At 41.6% G+C, this 20021-nt stretch overlaps 1 protein-coding gene across 3 annotated transcripts in view; it reads right to left on the bottom strand.

The window, feature by feature from the left end:
• The window catches only part of DNAJC6 (DnaJ heat shock protein family (Hsp40) member C6), a 100570-nt gene that overhangs the window by 40546 nt on the left and 40003 nt on the right, over window positions 1-20021 (bottom strand). Inside the window, exons 2-3 of one of the 3 annotated variants that reach the window (XM_073643827.1) lie at window positions 17798-17969; window positions 664-814 (exon numbers count right to left, since the gene is read on the bottom strand). In XM_073643827.1, the coding sequence (XP_073499928.1) occupies window positions 664-814; window positions 17798-17810 (164 nt within the window). In that variant the 5' untranslated portion in view covers window positions 17811-17969. Of the gene's footprint in view, window positions 1-663; window positions 815-17797; window positions 18117-20021 lie in introns of those variants that run through there. The other 2 variants (XM_073643825.1, XM_073643826.1) reach the window with 2 other exon arrangements.

Genomic DNA, 20021 nt, shown 5'->3' with positions numbered 1-20021 from the left:
GAGAAGAGAAAGGTGAGGAGAACAATCAGGACTTCTGGCATATATATAAATGTATTAATTATCCATGATGGCTTCAATGAGATATAAGACATAATGTCAACTAATTCATTTTGTTGGTTATTTTGGTATGTACTCATTAGTTACATTTTGAAGAATTCTAGCTTTGATTTTGATTTGTGAATAGTGATATATCTGGTATACTAATTAAATATGAACAGAGTTGTTGTAGGCCCAGTCTGTGTATGGGCACCCTTACCTCTCAATGTACGGGCACCCTTACCTCTCAATGTACGGGCACCCTTACCTCTCAATGTACGGGCACCCTTACCTCTCAATGTACCAGATTTGATGTATGTTATGTATTTGTGTCATGGAAACTCAAATAAAAATGATGTTGAAAAAAAACAAAACAAAAAAAACTATGTACAAGATCATTTATAACTTTCCCCAGCTGTACAAATATGATAATCTACAGAATATGCTCGAATTATATCAGCATGGTTTATATACCTGTATACAAGAAGTTATAAAAGTTGTACATATATGAATATATACAGAAGATGCTCAGGTTATACCAGCATTTTTCATACCACAAATCCACAAGAATAGATCATCCTCTTGAATGTGCAGAACTCAGCTTGCTATATTTATTTTAGAGCTTACCTGGCGACAGATTGCATTACTTTAGTAGACGTGTCCTTCAATGTATCCTTCAGGTTGTCCTTAAAGTTACTGAACAGTCGTCCTGCCCCCCCTTTGACAATGTCCAATAAGCCCCCTCCATAATTGGACTCCAAGTCTGGTGACGAGGCACCTGAAAATACATGGTGGGAGGGGGGGTCAAGTAACTATTACAAATAAGCAAAACTTGACCAATATAGAAATCTGTAGGTAAAATTTATAATGTAATTTAAATGTAAAATTTTATTGTAGGATGGTAAGCCTCATTAAGTATATTTCCATTACCAAGAAATTGAAATTACCAAGCTCGGCTATAAGATTTGCTGAACACATTCAGAACAGACGCAGGATTTCCTCCAACAGTCAGATTTACTGAATACAACTTTTCCTATTGACAAACAAAGATGCGGCAGAGCCTTGTTACATTGACAGCGCTGCAGACAATCAATAAGCTCAGCGGCTCTGCCCGTGCAGATGGCATGAGCTGTTGAGCTCCACGATTGTCTGCAGCGCTGCAGACAACAACAGATGCCGGTAGCAGCAGCCAAGACTCAGCACTGGACCCAGGGAAGGGGAGTAAAACAATGTTGTTTTATAGCTACTGCAGCATATTAAAAAAAAAAAGTTTTTTTGAAAGGGGAGAACATTTTTAAAATATCCAAATTAAAATACAATGGGCCAAATGAATTACTGTTTTTTGTTAAATTTGTGGTGTATTTTGTTTGCACCTTTTTATTTTCTATTTTTTTCTGCGTGTTTGCCTGTTTGTTTTTTTGTTTTCCTCTTTGGTTTGCCATCATGGGCTTGGTTCAGGGTTTCCAGTTACTTTTGCTGATTCATCATTTACAACTTTTCAAAAATTTACAAAATTTGATCCACACGTACTCCAGTCTCCCCTAGAGTGGTTTTATGTACACCAGAAACTTTTGACTAATTTTTACGACATGCGAATTCTTGCTCTAAAAAAAAATTATATTATATATATATTATATATTATATATATATACAGTACAGACCAAATGTTTGGACACACCTTCTCATTTAAAGATTTTTCTGAATTTTCATGAGTTTGAAAATTGACATTCACACTGAAGGCATCAAAACTATGAATTAACACATGTGGAATTATATACTTAACAAAAAAGTGTGAAACAACTGAAACTATGTCTTATATTCTAGGTTCTTCAAAGTAGCCACCTTTTGCTTTGATGACTGCTTTGCACACTCTTGGCATTCTCTTGATGAGCTTCAAGAGGTAGTCACCGGAAATGGTTTTCACTTCACAGGTGTGCCCTGTCAGGTTTAATAAGTGGGATTTCTTGCCTTATAAATGGGGTTGGACCATCAGTTGTGTTGTGCAGAAGTCTGGTGGATACACAGCTGATAGTCCTACTGAATAGACTGTTAGAATTTGTATTATGGCAAGAAAAAAGCAGCTAAGTAAAGAAAAACGAGTGGCCATCATTACTTTAAGAAATGAAGGTCAGTCAGTCCGAAAAATTGGGAAAACTTTGAAAGTGTCAACAAGTGCAGTTGCAAAAACCATCAAGCACTACAAAGAAACTGGCTCACATGAGGACCGCCCCAGGAAAGGAATACCAAGAGTCACCTCTGCTTCTGAGGATAAGTTTATCCGAGTCACCAGCCTCAGAAATCGCAGGTTAACAGCAGCTAAAAGATTAGAGACCAGGTCAATGCCACACAGAGTTCTAGCAGCAGACACATCTCTACAACAACTGTTAAGAGGAGACTTTGTGCAGCAGGCCTTCATGGTAAAATAGCTGCTAGGAAACCACTGCTAAGGACAGGCAACAAGCAGAAGAGACTTGTTTGGGCTAAAGAACACAAGGAATGGACATTAGACCAGTGGAAATCTGTGCTTTGGTCTGATGAGTCCAAATTTGAGATCTTTGGTTCCAACCACTGTGTCTTTGTGCGACGCAGAAAAGGTGAACGGATGGACTCTACATGCCTGGTTCCCACCGTGAAGCATGGAGGAGGAGGTGTGATGGTGTGGGGGCGCTTTGCTGGTGACACTGTTGGGGATTTATTCAAAATTGAAGGCATACTGAACCAGCATGGCTACCACAGCATCTTGCAGCGGCATGCTATTCCATCCAGTTTGCGTTTAGTTGGACCATCATTTATTTTTCAACAGGACAATGACCCCAAACTCACCTCCAGGCTGTGTAAGGGCTATTTGACCAAGAAGGAGAGTGATGGGGTGCTACACCAGATGACCTGGTCTCCACAGTCACCAGACTTGAACCCAATCGAGATGGTTTGGGGTGAGCTGGACCGCAGAGTGAAGGCAAAAGGGCCAACAAGTGCTAAGCATCTCTGGGAACTCCTTCAAGATTGTTGGAAGACCATTTCCGGTGACTACCTCTTGAAGTTCATCAAGAAAATGCCAAGAGTGTGCAAAGCAGTCATCAAAGCAAAAGGTGGCTACTTTGAAGAACCTAGAATATAAGACATATTTTCAGTTGTTTCACACTTTTTTGTTAAGTATATAATTCCACATGTGGTAATTCATAGTTTTGATGCCTTCAGTGTGAATGTACAATTTTCAAAGTCATGAAAATACAGAAAAATCTTTAAATGAGGTGTGTCCAAACTTTTGGTCTGTACTGTATATTATAAAATTCATAAACCATGTGTGCCATTTTGATGAATTCAGTAAATATCAGTGAACACCATAAGATTAAAAAAGAAAAGTGGCTTAAAAATAATATGCAAATGATCAATCAGGCCCAAAATTCTTATAAAAATAAAGAAACCAGATTTGAGCTTGTTGAATTACATTCATTATGACGCGTTTACATTTTCAACGTGGTGCAAATCTCATGCGACAAAGTTCGGGGGCAATATAGGATTAGAACTTGGAGTATAAATGCAAAAGTAAATGTCCCTCAATGTCCTATGAACTGTATGACTCTAGTGACACAAAAAAAGAAAAACTTTAGAATAAGCTGCCCTAAAGAGCGGAGACAAAAGCCCTACTTAGATCTTCCACTGGTATTTTATCATATTTGTAGGAAACCGAGATCAGATTTTCACACACACAAAGCTTCAAATCTCCTGCTTCACTTCAAACTTTAAAATGATAAAACTCTGGCAAACTGCAGCCACCACAAAGGGAAACTCTGTGCATACAGATGTGTACAGCTACAAGTAGAGAAATATTTAGGCAGTGAACAACTTTTAATTTCTGTTCACATCTGCAACATGGTTTCCGTTTGTAACAGAAACTGTGACATAGTGGCAAAAAAAAAAAGAAAAAAAAAACCACAATGCATGTGCAAATGTTATGGAATCTGCATTGGAGACTCCAGTCGACTATGCAGTCGACAACAAACCATATGTCGAACAACATGAGAAGCAGTTCACTTCTGTTTTTATTTTTATTTTTTTGTGAGTCTCCCGGTCTTGAACCCACAACCACAACTACAGGCAGGAGCCTAAGCTGCTGAGCCACAAGCTCCGATCATCAAAGCAGTTCACTTCTGGGTCCTCTCATAATAAATATCAAAGACTGACTGTCACTTCTAAACAGAGAACAGGTGTGAACAGGTGCATACTAAAAACTAGCCACCTCCATATATAACTAACAAATACATTTGCACTCTGTAATGCTATGTAGATACTTTACGCATAAATTGGCCAATTCATGTGTACCCGGTAGCCAACGACAAGGCGATCCTCTTTGCTGGGAACCTAACCTAACATATACCTCTCCTAGGCTGCCTGCCTGCAATTATGGGTAGGTAGGATCCTGCTGTGATTAAAACAGCCATAGGCTGATGTAAGGAGTGCTCCGTCAGAGGGCCTATGTCAGGGATATCAAACTCAAAACACACAGAGGGCCATAATGAAAAACTTAGACAAAGTCACGGGCCAACCAGTATACAGTATAATGGGCCCCACATAGTCCTCCATACAGAATAATGGGCCCCACATAGGGGTGGTGGTTTTGGTGTTGCGGGCCAAACAAAACCAACCTGTGGGCCAAATTTGGCCCACAAGCCAGAGTTCGACACGTATGGCCTGTGTATACAAATATCAAAGACTGACCGTCACTTCCAAAAAAGAGAACAGGTGCTTACTAAGAGTAGCCACCTCCATATATAACTAACAAATAAAGTTTCACTCTGTAAGGCTATAGCATGCAGACATGAAATATATGAACAACTTTTAAATCTCTTTTCACATTTGCAACATGGTTTCCGTTTGTAACAAAAACCGTGACATAGTGCAAAAAAAAAAATCAATGCATACAAAGGTTATGGAATCTGCAGAGGAGACTCCTTTTACGTAGAGTCTGCAACACACCATATGTCGAGCAACATGGGCCCCTTTGTATGGTGTCATCTATCTGGCCTTGAACACTAAAGCTAATGCTATAAAGTAATGTCTGCCTTAGTTGACAGTGGAGTTGTCACATGAGGAGGACACTCCATCATTGTGTTGTCCTTGAATACCCACAATACCAAATTTCATGTGACATTCACTTCATTAGATAAATTACGATTTAATCTGTGAATTGTCTCTTCAGAAAGGAAGAGGACTAGAACTCTATAGCGCCACCTATTTGAAGTAGCCATCCTACAGGTCACTGTTGATCCTTAACGAGCCTTGCAATATGACTTAGGATGAAAGCCAAATCAGAATCTCAATTTGCAGACAGTGTTTCGGGGTATTGGCCCTTCATCAGTGCAAAGTATGAGATCTGATTTGACAGGGTAAGAGGCTCTGGACTGAGGTCGAAGGGGTAATGTTTCTACTTGTGGAGAGTGACATACCGGCCATGGCATGCCAGTGTAAGGAGGATTTCATCTGTGATCATTTCACTCCACTTATGTACAAAAATACTCAACCACTGTAGAATAGGTAGCAATGAACAGTTTGCAAACAGTGATTTATTTAATGAATGTTCTCAATTCTGCTGTTTAACAGTTTTATCGCTCACTGCAGCCCATATTGCCAGCACATTACATGAGTGGGCATTAGGAAAACAGTATGCGCTGCGTACAGTCAAATCTAAACATAGTTCAAACTTTAGCAGGAAACCTACGCCTACATTGTACCAAACCTGTGGGGATGGCATTCACTGTGGCACCTGTCACCTACTTTCCGAATAAGCAAGCTCTCGGATTAAATGCAATAATGTGACATAAGCACACCATCATCCTAAAACAGCTAGCCTGGGCCTTTCCAGGCCAGTTTATAAAACACTGATCCCATAAGAGTGTGCCAACCATGGTTGTAATATTAAAATTCTGCCAGTCATCAAACCCACTTAACGTAGTGTCAGAATTATTCACCACTTCATGACAAGTGTCTTTATTGCTTAGTAAAGCTCCTCTGGTTATTATAACCTGCTGCATACATGATGTAAAGCCAGACACCACCTTCTGGCAGCGTTCTTGAGGAATCTTAACCCAGTCCTCAAGGGCAGTGTCCTCCAGGTCACTAATATTTTTGGGTTGTCAAGAGAGTGGTCCACAAATTTAAGAGAAGAGAACAATGCCTGGCACAAGCAAGAAAAAGGATACAAAAAGATGAGGATGGCAAGTAATGTCCCTAGAGATGCAGCTGGATGTATAGTGCACAAGTTCAAAGAACACTGGCTACACTTCCTGAAAGAAGCAGGAAGAAAAAGTGATTACTGGCTTCTACCAGATTCCTGAGGAGGCAGGTGGTCAAAACCCCTTGAGTGATGGCAAAAAAGACTCTTGTAAGCGAATTGGTGGGAGTGGGTGCTGAGGTTTCAGCTTGCACACTAAGTCACATGCTAAATACTGAAGGTCTCCATACCCAAACTCCAAAACATCACCTCTACTGACCAAAAAGAACAAGAAAAGTGACCTCCAATATGCTCAAAATCATGTAAATAAGCCACAGAAGTTATTGGATCCTGTTTTGTGAAGCGATGAAACCAAACTGGAATTTTTGTGGCCTTAGGGTCAGGGTTAATTTTAGAGAAGGAAGAATTAAAGATGTTGTCCACTACTTTATCATTGATGACCTATCCTAGGTCACCAATGTCTGATCGGTGGGAGTCCGACACCCATCACCCCCACCAATCAGCTGACCTCGGCTGGAGATGCTCAACTGTGGAGCTGTTGTCTTCTGATAGTGGCCGCGGCCGGGTACTGCACATCCACCCTCTATTCAAATTAATAGGAGGTCGGCTGATCGGCTGGGGAGCTGGGTGTCGGGACTCCGAACAATCAGACATTGGTGACCTATCCTAAGGATAGGTCATCAATGATAAAGTAGGGGACAACCTCTTTAAGCATACACGAAAAAGAACACCCTGCCAACAGTGAAGCATGGTGGTGGCTCAGTGATGCCTAAAGTATAGTTTGGTTAGCTCAGTAATGCCAACAGTGAAGAATGGCAGGAGCTTGGAACTGCCTAAAGTGAAATAAGGCAGGGGATCAGTTATGCCTAGAGTGAAGCATGGCGGTGGCTTGGTGATATCTACAGTGAAAGTGAAGCATGGTGGTGGCTCAGTGATCCCTCCAATGAAGCACTGTAGTGGTTTGGTGATGCCTACAGTGAAGCATGGCGTTGGCTCGGTGATGTCTATAGTGATGTATGGTTGTTGTTGGGCGATGCCTACAGTGAAGAATGGCAGTGGTTCAGTGATGTCTACAGTGAAGCATGGTGGTGGCTCGATGATGCCTACAATGAAGCAAGGTAATGGCTCAGTTCTCCCTACAGTGAAGCATGGTGGTGGTTCGGTGGTGCTCTGGGACTGTTTTGCTTCCTCTAGCACATGGAGTGCAAGATGAAATCAATCATCCATCATGAAATCCTTGGAAAAAAACAGAAGCTGATGTATTGTGAGGCATCTTGTCTATAGCAGATCATAACAGCCAAAGGGGACTCTACTAAGTACTAAATAAACTTGTCATGAAAGGGATGAATAATTCTGAGACAGCAGTCAGTAACAGTTGTGAATTTGGACAAGCCACTCATTATATTAGTTTTGAGTTTATTTACATTGTTTTTGTTTGAATGATTTATTGCAAACAGAAAAAAATGTAAAACGTGGCTTAAAAAAAAAAACTAATTTACAATGGAGGTTCAATACTTGTGATTGCAACTGTTTGACTATATTATAGACCAGACAAGTGGTATGTGAGCACCCTGTACGAACCTGACTCAAGGGGCTACATCGGCATCTACAGCTCTAGATTGAGCGAAACCTCCAATATACAGTCGAGCCATAAAGATTGTAGGTATAAAGAGAGCGGTATTAAAGGGGGTTGCCCGGCCTGTAAAGATTTTACACTCTGAAAGGATACTTTGAAAATAATGAAATCAAGCATAACCCCCGTGTGTCCAGTATGTAACAGACAGTGATGCCAGATGAAGCCACAGACATCAGTGTTCAGGTGACTGAAGAACAGGATGTCACTGACTCTGTATCGGGATCAGTCCAGCGGAGTGTCCTGCCCTGGATCCACTGTGGTTAAAGTCGATGAGTTTGACTGATTTTATTCCAGCTTTGAGAACATTTTACTTCTCTCTTTAGGTTCTAGGTGAACAAGAATATTCCTTTTTATTTATGCTGAGGAATTGAACATAAAAATTACACTGAAAAGTTTTGAAAAGCTAGAAAGTTCTCCGACTTTGCTACTCATATGAATTGGGTTTTGCTAAAACAATTTCATTTACAGGTTTGGAATTCATTTTTTGGTTGCAGAAATATCTGCAAGAAATCTGCTGGGTGTGAAAATGTCCTACGTGCATAAAACTAGAACAGCGTTTTATGTCTAGCTACTTGTTTTATATCAGCACTACGAAGATGAACAGATTGCAAAAGGGGATGCGTACCATAAAGGCATCGCATATTGTTTCTGTGTGGCCCCTGGAGTGAGGAGATCACTTTTGGTTGCCCACTTTATTGGGTTGTGATAACCTGCACAAAGAGGTGCTGCAATGTTAGCAATATTAGAAAATGGGACAGTGTCACCAAGACGTCTTGCCGTGGTTGGTTATTAGTGTCCTAATGTCAAGCTATGTAATGGCACCATGTTCTGGAGTCTCCGCAAATGAGAAAATAATGTTAGTTTTGTCATTTTTCTGTAATCCACCAGAAATTACCTATAATGACAATTAGGTAATTACCTCCTAACGAAGACACAAATCAGCACTATAGAGCATTGACCTCACATCAACATCCCCCCAACTCCGGTCATCACGCTGAACCAGAAACAGGAGCCTGATATCACCATGAACTGCTCTTTATTGTATTATCATCCATACACATAAAACTGATTCCCAGACATCTCCAGGGCCAACCGGAGTGCAAGATGAAGAATTACGGGAAGGCTTTTACATCCAACATCAATTCTAAGCAGCTCTAACATTTTCCTGCATATTTTTGACTTTCTGATGAGCAACACAAACTTGTATAATCCAAGAAAATTTCCATAGAACATGAGCTGCATAACAGCAGTGCCTGCCAAGCTCCCCGACCCCACCATGAGGCATCAGTCAGCCTGAAGAAGGAGACAAAAAACTGGCTTCTTTGTATGGAAATGCAAACACACAGCAATACAAAGACATCCTTATGTGAAGGTCAATGAGAAAACAGATAAATAGGATGACTGAACGCCGCGCGTCACAGCAGTGATGCACAAGAAGCAGCACTTTAGCTGGAATTAAAGGAAAAGTTAAGAAAATGTACAGTTTGAAAGTTCCATAGGATGTAAAAAAAAGTCACCCAACCTTGATCACCTGAAGTATTAGCTCAACTTTCTGAACACTTTGTATAAATGTATAGTTTCACCACTGAGAACTATTACGGATGACCTAACTATGTGGATATGGGGGCACAAATGCATCCACTAACCAACCTTCAGAAGAGTCAACCGTAGGTTTGGAAAGTAGCTTGCCTCGCACCTGTGATAGCTCACAATCATATGAACGTTACACAAGTTTTTAGACTGTGGGTCCATTGCAGATGGATATTTGTGAGGGGCTCTAATTCAGAATCTCTGAAGAAAAGATAGTCCATTTCTATTCTGCGGCCCTCAGCTTCAGCTAAAGTAGTGCAGCCCCAAACAACAAGCCCTCTGTGTAAGTAAAGCATTCTCTAATAAGTCATCCATATCAGAAAATCTCTGAAAAGGAGTTTTCCCGACATATTTTTTCTTTTAAATAATAGCCGTTGTAATAAAAGAAAGAAAAAACAAAAAAAGTCACAGAATTCCCCTAGTCTTTCCCATAATGCTGACACTCCTGAGATGCTGTCGGTCTTTGTTTACATGCGGCTGGTATGTGACCGCTGTGCCCAATCAGTGGCCGCAGCGGTCACGTGCCATACTACTATCATTATTGCTCCCATATCTGAGCAATGGTGCCAGTAGTACAGCAGAGGTCAGGGCCCTCCACATGAAAATAAAGACCGGGAAGAGAACCAGAGGAGTCTCGCTGGGAGAAAGATTAGCTGAATACTTTGTTTTTTTGTTGTTTTATAACATTAGCAGCTATTTCTAAAAATGTTTGATGTTAGATAAAACTTGTAAAAGGGTTGCCAAGTTTTGGGACAAAGTCTGCAGTCAAACACTGCCAAATCATGACAGCATGCGGTGCGCACCATGTTACGATTCTCCGGTATTCCCTGTGTTAGTCGCCAGTCACATGACCTCATGTATGTGAATTGCGCACGTGCGATTAAGTGACGACTAAACTCTTCTTTAAATAGATCTTCACCTACTATATGGAGATATTAGGAAATTAATCTGTACAGAGTTTTAGACAAATTTAGATATAAAAAGCAAAAGCTTTTACATATAGTAAAAGAAAACATACCGCACATCACCCTGTGAATAAAGGAGCAATGCAGCAGAGCCCAGTTTGCCCCAGGCCTCCAGCACAGTCACTTCATTATATTAGTTATGCCTTTTAAGATTAAGCATTCTGCAGGGACAGAGTCTTTGTGTTAATACTCTGATAAGGAAATTATCCTCCGGCTTCTGGGAGCTTTAGAAACTTCCCCTCAAAGGAGCCAGAGATCCCTAAACATTGCAGATTCTACCTGCATCCCTGGGAATGATAACTAATTAACCTGAGCTGGGGGGATACGACATCATTGGTGTTTTATGTCCACTGTGAAATGTCTCAATAAATTGTATCTTTCCCACTGGATAGAAATAATGAAAAATAGTTTGTAAACTAATATGTTACATCCTTTCTGCTAGTAGTGCTATGAGGGACAGAAGAGGAGACGGGGCTCCTATATTGTGCTGCAGCACAACAGGGACTTACAGTATTTACAAACATTTTAGGTACCTGTTGAGAATAGTAGTCGTTACAATCTCCTCCACTAGAAGTGTGTATTAAATAAACCTGAACCAGGCCATCTTCTCTACAGGTCTCACAGCTCTGGCCAGGCCTCTATAGTACACATTATACTATATATACATAACTTCTATGTACATATAGAAATGCTACATGATTAAGTGAACAGCATTGAGTTTACAGCCCATTCTCTACTAGAAAAATATCCATATGTTAAAAGGGAACAGGTCGCGTTCAGAAGCGCTATTTACCTGCCGATATTGGAGTAATCCGCAGGTAAAGAGCATTAAAATCATGCCTGTCTGCCTTACCGGAGTAGCGGCTACAGGGAGAAAAGGAACTTATATCCTTCTTACAGCAGCTCGCTTAAAGTCATTGGGGTGGTGCGGTGCAGGGAGCGGCTACAGTCACCACTGTACATACAGGGAGGACAGCTGTAATTACAACCGGCACATTGATTGACAACCTGCTTTGCCAATAGATGCAGCACACACACACTGCAGAGCAGGCTGTCAATCACAGCGCCAGGAAATGATTCCAACATTCTTACTGTGTAGTGTGACTGTATCTGCTCCCTGCTCCACCCCTATGACTGGACAGTGGCTGTAGGAATGATATAGCTCCACTTTTCCTTTAGCTGCTGGTACTACAGGCAGGCAAGATTTTAAGGATATTTACCTGCAGATTATCCCTATATCTGCAGGTAAATAACATTTCTGAACCAGACAGGTTCCCTTTAAAAGAGGAGTGTCTAGGTTAGAAGTCCAATTTTCGAATTTGGTAGTAAGGAATTATGAGATTACAAAAGAGGGGTCCCCTTCAGGGTCATTATCTGTCAGAGTGGGGACCAGATATAAAGAAACTCTCTCATTTTGGAGGACCTTGGATGTCCATGCATCACAGGGATAGTCCATTCACCTGAATGAAAACAGTAATACTTCATTTCTGCAGTGGATGCGCTTCAAGGAATTTCAACACTTGCTACCATTTTCCCTCATAGATTACTGCTGATCACTGAATGTGCCAGAAACAAGACATCAGTTACCCAGCAGATTCAGCTGTCAAAGTGCTGGTACGTTCTTACAGCTGTGGCTCACAATATAGTGAGTGGTGACTGTAGCCGCTCCGTGCTTGTCCCCATAACTGAAAGTCGGCAGCTCCAGGGAGGACGTAAGTTCATTCTCTCCCGTTTAGATGCATTTTCAGTACGGTGGATAGGCAGCATTGGAACACATTTTACCTGCAGATTCACCTTTTACCTGAAGGTTAATAGCATTTTCTGAGGTGTCAGGTTCCCTTTAAGGCCACGTTCACACGTTCAGTATTTGGTCAGAATTTTACATCAGTATTTTTAAGCCAAAACCAATAGTGGGTGATAACTGCAGAAGTGGTGACGTGTTTCTATTATACTTTTCCTCTGATTGTTCCACTCCTGGTTTTGGCTTAAAAATACTGATGTAAAATACTGACCAAATACTGAATGTGTGAACGTGACCTTACGCATGTTTTCTCTTCAATACCCTAGAATGTCAGAGTGAAACATACATGGCTGAAGTAACCGTGGACCCCAGGCAAAAAGATGGCCAAGTGATTAGCACTGGGATCAAATCCCATCAGCAGGCAGTTTGTACGCTCTCTCCATGTTTTTGTGGGTTTCAATCCAAAGACATCTAGAAAGGGAATTTAGATTGTGAGCCCCAGTGATAAAAATGTCTGTAAAGCGCTGCAGAATAAATAATGATAGCGCTTGTCTCACATTTATGCTGCCTGTGGTTTGGGCAGTACAAATTAGCTGACAGGTTCCTTTTAATGCAAGAATTAAATGTCATGGAAGAGAAAAAAAAATGTAGATATGACAGCTGCTAACGCAACAGACTAGGGGCCAAGAAGCTCCGATATAAGGATGTGATTGCGAAGTTATCACACTGTAGATAGGCTTTAGCTGTACCTCTTCTGGAGTCACCAAACTTGGGGTATTGGGAGGTTTCTGGTGAGTTGGGTCAACTTTGATCCAATGGGTGTGTGCAACAGTAGGAGACCAATAGTATGAAGGATTTCCCCTTCCACTATTGAAGTCTCAGAAGTTATAGAGTGGGCTCCACAAGAAAGACTAACACAGAACCCACTTCTGTTCATGGTTAACCCTACCGTCCTCCTAACCAATTAGTCAAATTAGTGCTAGTTTTATAGTTTTGTAAAGGACATATTAATATTCATGCTATCCAAGTGTAAAGGACATATTGATACTCATGCTATAGCAACTCCATTTTGTCTGCTTGCTTTAAAATCATGTTATTATATTCCTTGCATAACATACTTCTTTCTCTCATGCTTTACATGGAACTTTCTCACACTAACTTTTTCTCACAAGAACATTTTGTCAGACACTCCGCTCCTGTTATCTAACTAGTTTAGGCCAGGATTGACCTTGTAAATTTCCATCGTGCTTCGAACTAACGATGATAATATGACCATATATGTGTTTCCGTAATAATTGCACTAACATTGGCTCAAGCCTGTAGTACTGTAGTATGGCTGTAAGTGATTGGACATTAATAAACTCAAAACAATATAAAATGCTAAGCAAAATAAATGGGATCAGAGATTCTCTGAATCCTCCCATACAAAGCACTGCCTCCGTTTGGTTTTCTGTTGGATTGCGCAATCAACATAATAATTTGACACTCACTTGGTCAACCGTGAAGGGACGTTGGTGCCCTCCCTCAACAGCTTGACAAAGTCAAATCCATGCCAGTTTGCAATGCCTACAAAAAGGAGAGATGCAAAAGGTTTTGGACCCGTCTCTCCAGTGAACCTGTAGCTGCTGCTTGGCCTGACTCTATGGCACAGGATACAATTTGGCACCCGACTCCTTTAGTACATAAGGAAGGAGTAGGTATAATGTGACAAAAACTAAATCCACTCTAGCAGTCAACTTAAAACTTTTCTAACAATTACAAGTTGCTCAGACACCTAACATCTGCGGTAAGTGTATAGTTTCACCCTGATGGGAATGTAGTGCATCGCCTCTTGGCAGCCTGACCCCAAGTACAACCTGACAACGACAATCCACATACAGATTCTCCATGATGCATATAAGTAATGTTCTGTATAAAATAATAAGGGCACGACTGGAGGCAACATTTTATAAATGACCAACAACCCCATGTGTTCTCTTCAGGCACAGAAGCCCTCCTTGTGGCATCTAAATCTGATGGAAAATAAACATCTGAGTCCACAGCAAAGATATAGTGATGTAGCAAAGCTGAGTCGGTCATGTAAATCCTTTCAGAAAAGCAGAGACAGTGTATGCTGATATTGTGGTATGGTAAAACATGATATGGAGATGATCTGCAACATCAGCTCTGCTGCTTCTGACAGGATTAGCACGGCTACATCTGCTGACAACAATAGTTCATATAAAATTAATGAAAAAGTACAATAATAATGACGTTTTGAAGTACTTGAATAACCAACAGTGAAAGAACAGCCTTACAGTAAGACTAGAGGACTACAGTTATATGAAAAAGTTTGGGCACCCCTATTAATCTTAAGCTTAATGTTTTATAAAAATTGGTGTTTTTGCAACAGCTATTTCAGTTTGATATATGTAATAACTGTAGGGCACAGTAATGTTTCTGCCTTGAAATGGGGTTTATTGTACTAACAGAAAATGTGCAATCTGCATTCAAACAAAATTTGACAGGAGCATAAGTATGGGCACCCTTATCATTTTCTTGTTTTAAATACTCCTACCTACTTTTTACTGACTTACTAAAGCACTTTTTTTGGTTTTGTAACCTCATTGAGCTTTGAACTTCATAGCCAGGTGTATGCAATCATGAGAAAAGCTACTTAAAGTGGCCACTTGCAAGTTGTTCTCCTGTTTGAATCTCCTCTGAAGAGTGGCATCATGGGCTCCTCAAAACTACTGTCAAATGATCTGAAAACAAAGATTATTCAACATAGTTGTTCAGGGGAAGGATACAAAAAGCAGTCTCAGAGATTTAACCTGTCAGTTTCCACTGTGAGGAACATAGTAAGGAAATGGAAGAACACAGGGACAGTTCTTGTTAAGGCCAGAAGTGGCAGGCCAAGAAAAACATCAGAAAGGCAGAGAAGAAGAATGGTGAGATCAGTCAAGGACAATCCTCAGACCACCTCCATAGAGCTGCAGCATCAACGTGCTGCAGATGGTGTCACTGTGCATCGGTCAACTATACAACGCACTTTGCACAAGAAGAAGCTGTATGGGAGAGTGATGCGAAAGAAGCCGTTTCTGCAAGCACGCCACAAACAGAGTCGGCTGAGGTATGCAAAAGCACATTTGGAGAAGCCAATTTCTTTTTGGAAGAAGGTCCTGTGGACTGATGAAACCAAGATTGAGTTGTTTGGTCATACAAAAAGGCATTATGCATGGCGGCAAAAAAACACAGCATTCCAAGAAAAACACTTGCTACCCACAGTAAAATTTGGTGGAGGTTCCATCATGCTTTGGGGCTGTGTGGCCAATGCCGGCACCGGGAATCTTGTTAAAGTTGAGGGACGCATGGATTCCACTCAGTATCAGCAGATTCTTGACAATATTGTTCAAGAATCAGTGATAAAGTTGAAGCTACGCAGGGGATGGATCTTTCAGCAAGACAATGATCCAAAACACTGCTCCAAATCTACTCAGGCATTCATGCAGAGGAACAATTACAATGTTCTGGAATGGCCATCCCAGTCCACAGACCTGAATATCATTTAACATCTGTGGGATCATTTGAAGAGTGCTGTCCATGCTCGGCGACCATCAAACTTAACTGAACTAGAATTGTTTTGTAAAGAGGAATGGTCAAAAATACCTTCATTCAGGATCCAGGAACTCATTAAAAGCTACAGGAAGCGACTAGAGGCTGTTATTTTTGCAAAAGGATGATCTACTAAATATTAATGTCACTTTTCTGGTGAGGTGCCCATACTTATGCACCTGTCAAATTTTGTTTGAATGCAGATTGCACATTTTCTGTTAGTACAATAAACCTCATTTCAAGGCAGAAACATTACTGTGTCCAACAGTTATTACATATATCAAACTGAAATAGCTGTTGCAAAAACACCAATTTTTATAAAACAATAAGCTTAAGATTAATAGGGGTGCCCAAACTTTTTCATATAACTGTATGTAAGGACTGTGCATGGATTAGAGTATAGATATGATCACAGCTGAATAACATATTGTGAATGCAGCAAAGAGTGTGGATATAACCCTGGGGTGCAGAATATCCGTGCAGCTATAATATATTATCCACAGCATATTTTTATAGTGTAACAGCTCCCACATGCAGGTAGAAGGGTTTCCTATTAATATCACAGTCCATCTGGAAAAACAAAAATAATAGCAATGACAGGGTTTGTAAATGTAAGTGATGTCCACGTGTCATATCCACAGAACCAGCATGCATGGCCTGCCAAATAAAATGCTGCCTCCTATGTACAGGCTCAGAGCCCAACATGCTGCAATCAGCAAAATGCAGCATAGGCAGGAGAAGGACCACCCCAAACTGCATTCACAGAAGCAGAGCCTCACAATCAGCATGCACAACTACAGGACCACCACATGTGGCATATATGTAAGCAGGGCACCCCACAAAAGCATATATAGAATTAGCTCTCCCCCAAATCAGCCTGCATAGGATCAGTGCTTTCACATGCAGCATATAGAGAAGCAGGGCCCACACATGTTGCATATAGTAGAACAAGCCCTCTCCTGCAGCATACCAAGAAGCAAGGCACCCTACATGCAGCATACAGAGAAGCAGCTTCCCTCACCCCCCATACAGAATATAAGGGAACAGGTCCCCACATGCAGCATACAATACATGAAGCAGGGCACTCTACATGCAGCATACAGAGAAGCAGCTCTCCCCATGCAGAAAATAGAGAAACAGGACCACCACATGTAGCATATAATACAGAAAAGCAGGACACCCTACATGCTGCATGTAGAGGAGCACTCCCCACCACACAGCATATGGAGAAGCATTCCACCCCACCCCCCTCGTGCTGCATAAAGAGGAACAGGCCCCTATCATGCTGCATAGAGAGAAGCAGGGCTTCCTACATGCATTATGATCAGAAGCATCCCCCTACATGCTGCATATAAAGAAGCAGGACCCTCCTACATGCTGCATGTAAAGAAGCAGGACCCCCCACATGCAGCATATAGAGACTGGTTCCCACTGGCAGCAAATAAAGTATCAGGGCCCCCATATACAGTATATATAGGATCAGGGCCCCCACATGAAGTTTATTGAGAAGCAGGGATCCCCATATGCAATGTACACAGGATGAGGTCCACCATATACAGTATATATATAGGATTAAGACCCCCACATGCAGTATATAGAGAAGCAGGGGTTCCCATATGCAGTATACACAGGATCAGAACCTCCATATACAGTATATACAGGATCAGGCCCCCACGTGCAGTATACACAGGATTAGAACCCCTATATACACACACAATATATACAGGATCATGACCCCCATATACAGTATATCTAGGATCAGGGCCAGTACATGCAGAATATAGAGAAGCAGGGGTCCCCATATGCAGTAGGATCAGGATACCCCATATACAGTATATACAGGATTGGGGCCCCCACTTGCAGCATATAGAGAAGCAGGAGTCCCCATATGCAGTATACACAGGATCAGAACCCCCATATACAGTACATACAGGGTCAGGCCCCCACATGCAGCGCAGCCCTGCTCTGGAGGAGGCAGCAGCACACACATCCATGTCATGTACCTGAGCTGTCCATGGTGCTGAAGTCAGGCTGCTGCCGGCCCGGGCTCCTGGATGCTGGGGGTGAAGATGCCGCCGCCGCCCCGCTCACTCCTGGCCTGCTCCCCGGCCGCTCCCTGCTGCTGCTGACGCTTCCTCCGTCGCTATTAGCGTCCCCGGAGCTGCTCTCCACCAGCTGTAAAGACTCATAGCCGTCATTGTTGGTCTTTTTCCGGTAAGCACCGAGCAGGCTCATGGGTGACCTTCCCTCCCTCTCCCCGGAGCTGAGGGGATTACACTGGGAAGGGACTGGCCAGGATAGCGCCTCCCCCTGGTGGCACTGGCACATCTAGGTGTCTATTGTCCTGGCAGAGCCCTCCCCCTGCCCTCCCCTCCATGTAATACACCCAGTATCAGACTATTCCTGGCCCCTGTGCCAGGGGGATTAGCTGGGGCCATATGCTGCCGAGCAGGGACAGGAGGCTTAGGGACTGGGGTTCATTAAAGGAAACGGAGATGTAATAACCAAAAAATAACACATAATAACCAATATATACTGTACATACAACAGACTATATATGGTAAAAAGTAACACAAACTATACATTTAACATTAAAGTAACATCTATACTATCAATACAAATCATGTAATACACACACTACTGTGTGAAAGTTATAGGCAGATGTGGGAAAACGCGGCAAAGTGAAGTTTTAAAAAATAGAAGTGTTAATAGTTTATTTTTTATCAATTAGCAAAATGAATGAAAAAAAATAAACATCTAAATCCCATCAATATTTGGTGACCGCCCGTCGCCTCAATCTATTCTTCTCGGTCACTTGTATACAGATTTTGAAAGAACTCAGCAGGGAAGTTTCCCAAACAACTTGGAGAACTGACCCCAGATCTCCTGTGTATGAGACTTGTGTGGATCCTTCTGTCTCTTCATGTGATCCCAGACAGACGGGATGACGTGAGATCAGGACTCTGTGGGGCTGAATCATCACCTTCAGGACTCCTCGTTCTTAATGATTTTGGCTGTATGTTGGGGGCCGTTCCCTGGCTGCAGAATACATTTAGAACCAATCAGACGCCTCCCCGATGGTATTACATGATGGAGAAGTAGCTGCCTGGATTTCTCAGCATTAAGGACACCATGAAATGGGCAACAAGGACCATAGACTCAGAGAACGGCCATAGAAACTTAGTGCAGTAGATGAAAGACGCATCATTATTATTTCCCTTCAAAATTGTAGGATGTGCAGCAGTGCCATAAGCTCAGAACTTGCAGCATCCAGTGGAATCCAGCTACACCCATCTAATGTCCAGAAAAGTCTGGCCAGGAGCGGTCTTCACAGAAGAATTGTGTCCAAAAATGCATATTTTCTACATGGAAACAGCGACTCAACTATGCACAAAAACATAGGAACTGCGGTGTAAAAAGTGGCAGCATGTGCTCTGGACTGATGAGTTACAATGTGAAGTACTCAGCTGCAACAGAAGCAGTTTGTTCAAAGAGGAGCAGCACAATAATGAGGGTCTGCAGATCTGTGGTTACTTCTCCAAGATGTTCGGAACAACTTTTCTGCCGAGTTCCTTAAAAATAAAAAAAATCTGTGCACAAATGTACTTAGAAGAACTAATGAACAAAAGGGAAATCTAATCACATTAAAGGAACTTGGCATAATTATATACATATAGGCTATGTTCACATGTTCAGTATTTTACATCAGTGTTTGTAAGACAAAGTCAGGAGTGGAACAATCAGTGAAAAGTATAATAGAAACACATCACCACTTCTGCATTTATCACCCACTCCTGGTTTTGTCTTACAAATACTAATGTAAAATACTGAACGTGTGAACATGGCCATATGTTATGTGTGTATTATCTATAACATATAGACATACCGCGTATAATGAGACAATTTACACAAGAAACACTGATACATATCATGTACAGGAGTATGACCAGAGCTATTTCTGAAACTCAATCTTTACCCAAACCTATGGAAACTCAAGAGCAGTGTCTCTCTCTTGTCCTGTACTTCTGGCTGATTACATTTTCTTGGTGTAGAAATAAGTTCAGCACTGCTGCAGCGGAGTTCTCATTCACTAACAGGAAGCAGTGTTCTTGGAACTGATGAAAACTGTACTCACAAAGCATATTAGTAAGTTGTAACATCATTAGACTATCATACACTTGACAAACTCTTTAATAAGTCATAAGATAATATAATGGGGTTAGGGTA

The sequence above is a fragment of the Phyllobates terribilis genome, unplaced genomic scaffold, assembly GCF_046119375.1.
Source record: "Phyllobates terribilis strain yellow unplaced genomic scaffold, ASM4611937v1 Scaffold_8__6_contigs__length_399053987, whole genome shotgun sequence".
NCBI lineage: Eukaryota > Metazoa > Chordata > Amphibia > Anura > Dendrobatidae > Phyllobates > Phyllobates terribilis.
This window is presented reverse-complemented; position numbering and strand designations above follow the sequence as displayed.